This window comes from Salmo salar, chromosome 15, assembly GCF_965601325.2.
Source record: "Salmo salar chromosome 15, fSalSal1, whole genome shotgun sequence".
NCBI classification, from domain to species: Eukaryota; Metazoa; Chordata; class Actinopteri; order Salmoniformes; family Salmonidae; genus Salmo; species Salmo salar.
Window position 1 is genome coordinate 105,956,987 of NC_138305.1, and position 10,882 is coordinate 105,967,868.

Genomic DNA, 10,882 nt, shown 5'->3' on the forward strand with positions numbered 1-10,882 from the left:
CCATCATGATAGCAGATCATATGCCTGTGCTCCATGTGGTAAAGGCTTTAGCCAAAAGCAAGCACTGCTTCACCATCAGCAGGCTGGCTGTAGTAAATCTGCCTCACGAACTGCAAAGGTTGTCAGCCCTCCCGCTGACTCTCCCTCGATTGAATCTGCCCTGTCAGACTCTTCACCCCCTGACTCTCCCCCCTCGGACTCTCCTTCCCCTGATGCCACTAGTGCCCCAGTTCCTGACAGGCCAAACCAATGCCAACTTTGCTACAAGAGCTTTCGTTCAGGGGCTGGCCTTGCCTGCCATCAGCGATCCACGCATCAGAAGGAGTGGAGTATCGCTAAGTATCTCTCGCCAAAAGGAAGAAGCACAAATGGGGTAAGTAGAAAGTCCAAGCAGAAGAGTCAACTCCTCTCCTGTCGTTCCTGTGACAAGGTCTTCCCAAGCACTGCCAAGCTGTACTTGCACAGACAAGAGTCCCACAGCAGAGAAAAGGATATCAGAAGAGATCCAAGGCCGCTGATTAGCAAGCGGAGGAAAAGAGAGACTTACCCATGTGACGTTTGTGGTAAAGTGTTCTTGCACCACTTGTCACTTAAAGCACATGTCAAGAACCATAGTCAAGAACCACCAAGCCATGTTCAGCAGGTTGGGAAAGCAGCCAAGGAGACCAAGTTAGCTGAGAAGATGCCAAAAAAGACTAAAAGCAACCTATCACGGAAGATGAGAGGAACTTTGGTCAAGGTTAGCAGAGGGAGACCAAAGAAAATTCCCATGAAAGAGGAAGAGGGAGAGTTTCCTTGCCCATCTTGTGCTGAGGTGTTTTCTTTGCAGTCTGCCCTGAAGGAGCATGAGGAGCTGCATCAGCCTACAGGGAGTATGAGACAGTGCAGCGTGTGCAATCAGGGCATGAGTATCTCTAAGAAGCCTGGGGCCAAGCTTCGGAGGGCCTACCATTGTGTGCCCTGCCTGAAGGCTTTTGTAACACTGGACACTTTCTTACAACACTGCCAAAATCACCTCGTTGTCAGTGGTGATGAGGAGAGGAGCTATTCAGACACTGATGGCAAAATCTGAGATTATGTACTCTTCATTTTTTAACAAGCTGTACTGATTTCCCAAGAGAATATTATGTGTATATGTACATTTTAAAGTGTGAAATATTTAGACCACTCACCAGAATAGCTGTTTGGATGTAACTCATGTCAACATGCCATTCAAGTTGCAACAATACATTGAGAAAAAAATGTGTGTGCTGTCTGATACCTTTTGTGACTGACCAACAGTGGTACACTGTGGAAGCGGTGAAGACACAATCTTCCTAGGCTTATATCCTCGTCATGTTAATTCTTGATTTCTACATTTTATATCCCATCACAAATCAGATCCAACCAACCATTTGTCGATTTGGTTTAAATTAAATTAATATACACAAGACCTAATTTAGCATGTTGCTGGAGCATTAAAATATATCTTAAATTTTTTATAAACAACCCACTTCAACAAATCTGGGTTGCAATATTAACTGCACTGTTACAAATAACATGGCCTAAGATGTGGTTTCAAAAAGATTTTAATAAAGTATTTTTTATGTAACATAGCAGTTGGAATGGACAGTGATATAGTTTACTATAATATTAACAGGTTTATTGACAGGTTTTGATTTGATGACTCAAATGAAGACAATATTTCCATTTAATGTGATTTTTTTCAACACTTGATGGCATTGTACTTGTAAGTGTGACACTGGTTTAGCATCAATTTCATGATTATTTACCTGTGTGTGTGTGTGTGTGTGTGAGAGAGAGAGAGAGAGAGAGAGAGAGAGATATGCATACTCATGGAGCCACTAAAGGCTGTCTAACAATGTGACGTAACAGGTTCATTTTCTCTGGAAGAAGCTTTGTCTTGGATATTATTATGCAAAACAAGCAATGATAGCAACCTTCCTGCAATTGTTTGTTAGCAATTGGTGTACCAGGTTATCAATTTTCTGCTGTTTTGTAAAAAATTAAATATAATAAAATCTTAAAAGAAAATCAAATGTTATTTTTAAAAAGGATTTTAGGTTTCACCTTAGGAAAGTGCCTTTGTATCCGAGTTAGCAACCTTTTCTTAGAACATACCTCATTAAAAGTATTCTCCCATGAAGATGTTTTGTGTTTACTCCATTCGTGTAGTTACAGAATTCAATATTGCAAGTCAATGTGAAGAATATGTTCTTAATGTTTTTCCCACGGTGTATATGAAGAGGAAAAAGCAAGCTGCAACACTAGTCAGTAGGCGGCGACGTGCCCACTTATGTTAGCGGAAGTTTGCATGACGTTTTCCGGCTCTGCTCGTTGCGCATGCTTTCCGCTTTTTCACAAACGCAAGTCTCACGAACTGAAGGCCCACTACAAAAAGAAACATGAGTAAAGCACACCCACCAGAGTTGAAAAAGTGAGTTCATTTTATTTATTTTGTATACATATTTGGTGGTCCATTGTAGATAATGTGCCTAGCAAGCTAACATGGTTAGCTACGCGCTAGCCAACTACGCGTAGTCGGTAACGTTAGCTAGCAACTGTTGTGCGGCTTGTAAAATTGCTAGCTAACTTAGTGAATGAAAATGTTAGCTTGTTAAACCATGCAAACATTTACATTGAATATCATAAAAATGTTCATGTTTTACAAACGAACGTGTTTTTAATGGATGGGTTCTCTGTTTTTGGTTGATCAATCTTGTGGCCGGCTAGCTCTGGTCCATCGTGCGACAACGAGTTGCCTCTGCGCTCAGTCGCATTAAAAGGAGACCCCCCTCCCATTTGGGTTAGTGTCCGGCTTCATATTCAATAGTGGTTGGAAAGATTATGGATATACTAACAAAATACATGGCTCTCCGAAAAAACGCCACCTTCTGGAGGGAGACAGATTTCCACCGAATTGGGCGCTGTTCCTCTGGTGGCTAGAGGTTGGTAGAGCATGGTGTTTGCAACGCCAGGGTTGTGGGTTCGATTCCCACGGGGGACCAGTACGGGAAAAAATGTATGAACTGTATGCATTCACTACTGTAAGTCGCTCTGGATAAGAGCGTCTGCTAAATGACTAAAATGTAATGTAAATGTGCTGGTGAGGAGTCTACCCAAGGGGCCAGGCTTCTGACTTTAGTCATCACCTTTGTGCACAAAACATCCATTGAATTATTCAAATATAGCTGAAGCCAAAGATATTTAAATTTTATATTCATCCAATGTAGGGCTGGGCGATATGACGATATATATCGTGTTGGCGTTTTTCTATCGTTTCATATTATGCTGTATAGTTCATTTCGTGTCGCAAATCACTCTTAACGGCAATATTTTTTTGTCAATTGGATAACGCTTTGCGTTCTTCCACACGTACCACGTGGAACACAACACAAACAAACACGGAGGAGAGTGAACGTGACATGGAGACCGTACCTAAAAGAGTGGCTACTTCTGTCGCATGGACGTGGTTTGCGTATGAAAAGTCTGACATGGACCAGAAAACCGTCCTCTGCAAAATATGCCGCAGGCCGGTCCCGACAACAGGCTCAAACACCACTAACCTCTTGCCACCTACGCAAGAATCATGTGAAACAGAATGGAAAGAGTCTACGGATCAAATCAAAGTTTATTTGTCACGTTCGCCGAATACAACAGGTGTAGACGTTACAGTGAAATGCTGAATACAACAGGTGTAGTAGACCTTACAGTGAAATGCTGAATACAACAGGTGTAGTAGACCTTACAGTGAAATGCTTATTTACAAGCTCTAACCAATAGTGCGAAGAAAAGGTGTGTGTGGGTGGGTAGGTAGGTAAAGAAATTAAAACAACAGTAAAAATACATTTGAAAATAAGAGTAGCAAGGCTATATACAGACACTGGTTAGTCAGGCTTATTGAGGTAGTATGTACATGTAGGTATGGTTAAAGTGACTATGCATATATGATGAACAGAGAGTAGCAGCAGTGTAAAGGAATGGTTGGGTTGGGGGGGGGCACACAATGCAAATAGTCTGGGTAATCATTGGTTACCTGTTCAGGAGTCTTATGGCTTGGGGGGTAAAAACTGTTGAGAAGCCTTTTTGTCCTAGACTTGTCACTCCAGTACCACTTGCCATGCGGTAGTAGAGAGAACAGTCTATGACTTGGGTGGCTGGGTCTTTGACAATTTTTAGGGCCTTCCTCTGACACTGCCCGGTGTAGAGGTCCTGGATGGCAGGCAGCTTTGCCCCAGTGATGTATTTGGCCGTACGCGCTACCCTCTGAAGTGCCTTGCGGTCAGAGGCCGAGCAGTTGCCATACCATGACGTGATGCAACCAGTCAGGAGGCTCTCGATGGTGCAGCTGTAGAACCTTTTGAGGATCTCAGGACCCATGCCAAATCTTTTTAGTTTCCTGAGGGGGAATAGGCTTTGTCGTGCCCTCTTCACGACTGTCTTGGTGTGTTTGGACCATTCTAGTTTGTCGTTGATGTGGACACCAAGGAATTTGAAGCTCTCAACCTGCTCCACTACAGCCCCGTTGATGAGAATGGGGACGTGCTCGGTGCTCCTTTTCCTGTAGTCCACAATCATCTCCTTAGTCTTGGTTACTTTGAGGGAGAGGTTGTTATTCTGGCACCACCCGGCCAGGATGAGACCCAAAAAAGTACAGTCGAGTGCTCAAAACAAACCCCCGACTCAGACGCTGCAAGAGGCTTTTGCCTGCGGCACAGCATATGACAAAGAATCACGAAGATGGAAGGAGATAACAGCTGCAGTTACAACTTACATCTGCAAAGACATGGCCCCGATTTACACGGTCGAGAAACGGGGGTTTCGTGAGTTGGTGCTGACACTCGACCCAAGGTACCAAATGCAAGTTGATATGTACACGTATTAGTCAAAATAACATGCAAAACAGGCAAGCCCCCAAATAGATATATATATATATCTATCTATCTATACTGCTCAAAAAAATAAAGGGAACACTTAAACAACACAATGTAACTCCAAGTCAATCACACTTCTGTGAAATCAAACTGTCCTCTTAGGAAGCAACACTGATTGACAATAAATTTCACATGCTGTTGTGCAAATGGAATAGACAACAGGTGGAAATTATAGGCAATTAGCAAGACACCCCCAATAAAGGAGTGGTTCTGCAGGTGGGGACCACAGACCACTTCTCAGTTCCTATGCTTCCTGGCTGATGTTTTGGGTGACTTTTGAATGCTGGCGGTGCTTTCACTCTAGTGGTAGCATGAGATGGAGTCTACAACCCACACAAGTGGCTCAGGTAGTGCAGCTCGTCCAGGATGGCACATCAATGCGAGTTGTGGCAAGAAGGTTTGCTGTGTCTGTCAGCGTAGTGTCCAGAGCATGGAGGCGCTACCAGGAGACAGGCCAGTACATCAGGAGACGTGGAGGAGGCCGTAGGATTGCAACAACCCAGCAGCAGGACCGCTACCTTCGCCTTTGTGCAAGGAGGCGCAGGAGAAGCACTGCCAGAGCCCTGCAAAATGACCTCCAGCAGGTCACAAATGTGCATGTGTCTGCTCAAACGGTCAGAAACAGACTCCATGAGGGTGGTATGAGGGCCCGACGTCCACAGGTGGGGGTTGTGCTTACAGCCCAACACCGTGCAGGACGTTTGGCATTTGCCAGAGAACGCCAAGATTGGCAAATTCGCCACTGGCGCCCTGTGCTCTTCACAGATGAAAGCAGGTTCACACTGAGCACGTGACAGATGTGACAGAGTCTGGAGATGCCGTGGAGAACGTTCTGCTGCCTGCAACATCCTCCAGCATGACCGGTTTGGCAGTGGGTCAGTCATGGTGTGGGGTGGCATTTCTTTGGGGGGCCGCACAGCCCTCCATGTGATCGCCAGAGGTAGCCTGACTGCCATTAGGTACCGAGATGAGATCCTCAGACCCCTTGTGAGACCATATGCTGGTGCGGTTGGCCCTGGGTTCCTCCTAATGCAAGACAATGCTAGACCTCATGTGGCTGGAGTGTGTCAGCAGTTCCTGCAAGAGGAAGGCATTGATGCTATGGACTCGCCCGCCCGTTCCCCAGACCTGAATCCAATTGAGCACATCTGGAACATCATGTCTCGCTCCATCCACCAACGCCACGTTGCACCACAGACTATCCAGTAGTTGGCCGATGCTTTAGTCCAGGTCTGGGAGGAGATCCCTCAGGAGACCATCCGCCACCTCATCAGGAGCATGCCCAGGCGTTGTAGGGAGGTCCTACAGGCACGTGGAGGCCACACACACTACTGAGCCTCATTTTGACTTGTTTTAAGGACATTACATCAAAGTTGGATCAGCCTGTAGTGTGGTTTTCCACTTTCATTTTGAGTGTGACTCCAAATCCAGACCTCCATGGGTTGATAAATTGGATTTCCATTGATTATTTTTGTGTGATTTTGTTGTCAGCACATTCAACTATGTAAAGAAAAAAGTATTTGATCAGGTTATTTCTTTCATTCAGATCTAGGATGTGTTGTTTAAGTGTTCCCTTTATTTTTTTGAGATAGATATATATATGAGTAGTGAAACAGGCAGGGAGCAGGCCTCGGACCTTCTAGCCCGAAGTCCAGCGTGCTATCGACTGCCCCAAAAGCATGCTCAAGCGGCAGAGTCGATATCTGCGCTTATAAATCCAGGGTCGTTAAATATATAGTATTTTAGGCCTATATTTATTTTGTTTGCAACTATAGTTGAAGTATTTTTCTTTTTCGGTTTAATACATTAATATGTTATTTTGTTACATGCTTAATTGAAAATTTGCACAATGGTTGTAAATAAAAGGAGAAATAATAAAATGAGTAAGTACCTCTTATTGTTGCGTTTAATTCAAAATGTAATAAGAAATAGGCCTTTACATGTGGTCATTTTATATAAACTATTCATTCATTGAATTTACAGAAAATGTGCTATATCGTGATATGTATCGTTATCGTGATATGAAATGACCTATATCGGGATATGAGATTTTGGCCATATCGCCCAGCCCTAATCCAATGTATGTTTTTGGATGACGTGATGACGCTACTTCCTGTGCGCATGTGATTTTGGTCCCCGACGCATCCCAGATATAGACTGTTCATGAATCGGCGTATGCGAACGCGACTTACCTTGAAAACAACGGGCGGACATCTTGGACGCAGTCTCCAGGTCTTTATTATACCTCGGGTTCGGCAGCGACCTCACCATTCATTTATTTTGGGAGAGGCTATACTGACACGCCTGGTGCCCAAATGGATGACGTATGTCACGCAGCTGAGAGTCAAGTGTGGAGACGAATGGATTCAGTTCAGTCAGTGGTCCTGATGAGCCCTTCCCAGCTAGCTAGTTTATGCTGGCAACAACAGCAGCATAGCACTAGTAAAATAAAGTGTTTTATTTTGATGGGCAAGGGAGGGAAACAACATGTAGTATTAGTCCCCATCTCCAATTTGTTTCCTCCCATTTGATTTCGAGTAGGATAGCAGCCTACACGATAAATAACTTGTGCTTTAGCTGTCACCCTGGCCTGCTATTGGCTACACTATCTAGCTACTTCCCTTTTCACTGCCAGACAGCAGTCGGTAAACGGGTCGAAGGACACTGTGCCCAGTGTTATGTTGCCGGCTTGAAGCACAAACTCTCCCCATTGAGAAGTGTAGACTGTATCACAGTGACAGATGGTTTCTACCAACATTACATTTATTGTAGTAATTTTCACTGAAAATGTACAACTACGACTAACGTTTAACGTTACATGTTTGTAGTAAAAAAAATAATAACTCAGATTAACTGAATGTTTCTGAACACTCCCAAGTCACAATTTAGGCAGACGTTTCAATTTCTTGCTAAAGTTTCTATCCACAAGCATATTAGCTAAGTGGGAAGACCTGTGACCTATGTTTGCCAACACAGCCAGATATGTACACAGTCTCTTGTACCCTTAACCTTTTTTTTTTAACTGACTATCATATTTTGTGATTAAATCAGACTATTAATATAGTGAGTAATCCAGGAAGGCGACGAGTTAATTGACATGAGAGAACTCGAGAAAATAGCAACTCTACAGAGCGCAATGACTATAATGAATGGCAAAATGACTTCCTGATGCAAAGGGTCCATGGAGCTCCTCCTTACCTCTCGATATACTTTCGTAACTCACCAATGTAAAATGATGCTATAATGCTTTAGAACTTGGGTGTATTCATTATGGAAACTGATTACTGTTTAAGAACAAAACGGAATGAAACGGGGAGGGACCTACCTGAATTTGTCCAATAAACTTTTCAGTTTGAAGTAAACGGTTCATTTTGCAACAGACTAAAACAGTTTGCTATCGAATCGGCATTATGATTACACCCGTTATCTTTGTGTGCGTAAATAATGGGATTTTAATGTTTGTGCTTTTCTTATAACTAATTTCTGTTCTATTCATGTGCTGTTCTCTAAACCAATTTCTGTGTTCATGCAAGTGGCTGACTGTACAAATCCTCACTATCAATAGCTACAATTTGGCAGTACGCCCAGACCTTGTTTTGAGAACGAACAAAAGATCTCAGTTTCAAGGTCAGCTTAGAGAGGAGAAGCCTTGTGAGGTGTTGGTCTGTCACATGTTATGAAACATTATTGGTCGGTCACATGAATGGGGAAAAAAACGGTAATGATTAATTATGCTAAATCATGCAAATATAACTTGTCTGTGTATAGCCGTATATAAGACAGCTGCTGGGTCTGCCCAGGCAGAGCTGATTAACATGTGTAATATGGTGTATTGACTTCGTTGGAACCTCCAGCGCGCTGACAAATAAACAATGACTCATTTAAGATTGACTTCGGGTGTCCCTGTATAAGAATTTCCATGACTGGTCATAAAGCTCCGACCGGGCTGCACTCCTCTTTCCGCAGTTCTGGTTCTGAGAAACCCACTCATTTTTTCATACAAAAACATGGTCACGTGGTTCCAAACGTTGAATAGGTACAACAGTCTCCCGGGGTGAATCATTATTTCAAAAGATAAGAAATCACATTTTTAAAAAGTTATATGAAAGAAAAATCAAGACTGTGTACCTACCAGAGTTAGTTGGCAAACAAACGAATCATCCCATACAGCATTGCTGTCTGTATCGTCCAATCACAGAGCAGATACAAGTCACGTGCTCGCTAACAGATCACATGACTTGTATCTGCTCTGTGATTGGACAATACCGACCACAAGGCTCATGGTTAGTGTACGTTTTGGTGCTCTTTGAGACGGTAAAAACACGTTTTCTTTTTCAAGACAGAGCTTGAAACATTAATAGCCGATGGGCACTACATCAACATAAGAATTGTTTTGCAATCTGTAGAAAACAGAAAGTCTACGTTGCACAGTAACATTGCTAATAGTTGATATCACCAAGGGTTTCGAGGATTGAGAATCCACGTCTGGAAGCCCTTTTTACACCCCTATTGAGGGGCTCCTGAGTGGCGACAGCGGTCTAAGGCACTGCATCTCAGTGCTAGAGGCGTCACTACAGACCCGGGTTTGATCACAACCGGCCGTGATCGGGAGTCCCATGGGGCGGTGCACAATTGGCCCAGCGTCGTCCATGTTAGGGGAGGGTTTGGCTGGGGGTAGGCCGTCATAAGAATTTGATCTTAACTGACTTGCCTAGTTAAATTTAAAAAATGACCATGCAGCTCGTGCAAATCAGACTCTCTGGTACACTCACACATAGCCAAACCCCCTCTGGTATAGCCATACAGTTTGTGGTGTAACTATCTTTATTAGCAAATAATAATAACATTTTCTGCTAATTTCAGGTTCATGGACAAGAAGCTTTCTCGTGAGTACTGATTCTGAATATCGATGGTTCTGCTGAGTTGAATTGACAAACTATGAATGATCTATTTGCATGCAGAGCCAACCAAGGCTTTGATTGAATGAATTGACAAAACCAATTTACAATTTCTTAGCCATAACTTCAAGGACTGAAATAGAAAGTGTCTCCAATTTTTGGCTTTCCCTCATTATTACTGTTGTTGAAATGTAGTCCACGGGTGTAATCATTAGTCCAGAGTTTCTAGAGGACAAATTCTGGTAGGTTCTACCCTGTTCACTTTGCTTGCATTTTTAAGAAACGTTTTGCAACAGAATGGCCGTAATTAATGCGCCCCAGGTCTTCAAAGTTCTACATCTTGTTCCTCAGTGAAGCTGAACGGTGGCAGGCAGGTCCAAGGAGTCCTGCGAGGATTTGACCCCTTCATGAACTTGGTGATGGATGACTGCTTGGAGATGGCCCCTGGGGGAATACAGAACACGATAGGCATGGTGGTCAGTACCAAACGGCGTTGTCAACTACTTTTACACACTATCTCTGAGGACAGACACATTTTAATTCTATTCATCAATGTCACCACACCTTTTTATGGTTTACTTTCTGTAGGTAATCAGAGGAAACAGCATCATCATGTTGGAGGCCCTTGAGAGAGTATGAGGGTGGGGATGGCAGAATCGGCTTGGAAGAAGTGGAATAATGGACATTATACACTTTTTTTATTTTGTAATTTCCCTTTTTCCTGTTGATAGAGTATGTATTTGATACGTTTGGGCAGATGTTTCATTTGGAAATGTTTTGAATTGTGAAATCTTGTGAATAAACTGGGTATTTTGTTTTTATTTTTGCGGAATTGTGTTTTTGTTTTTTTACCTCTGTCTCAAGCATTTGATTGATTTAAATTTAAGGTCAAATTATAGTTAGGCGATAACATACAATGGAGATATAAGTCTATTCAAACATTGAGGGCTATTATCCCTAATAAATTCGTGTAACTGACTGCCACAATTTCTCACCTTTTTTATACACGTGACTACAATTAATGGACACGGGTTGATTTCAACAGTCAAC

The 10,882-nt window shown here is 43.0% G+C and overlaps 1 protein-coding gene across 1 annotated transcript; it reads left to right on the forward strand.

The window, feature by feature from the left end:
• Positions 1-2,286: 2,286 nt before the first annotated feature.
• Positions 2,287-10,653, forward strand: LOC106572841 (small nuclear ribonucleoprotein G). The gene is made up of 4 exons (XM_014147371.3): positions 2,287-2,437; positions 9,798-9,820; positions 10,184-10,308; positions 10,421-10,653. Exons 1-4 carry the CDS (start codon positions 2,406-2,408, stop codon positions 10,469-10,471), a joined length of 231 nt encoding a protein of 76 aa, XP_014002846.1. The 5' UTR covers positions 2,287-2,405; the 3' UTR covers positions 10,472-10,653.
• The last annotated feature ends 229 nt before the right edge of the window (positions 10,654-10,882 follow it).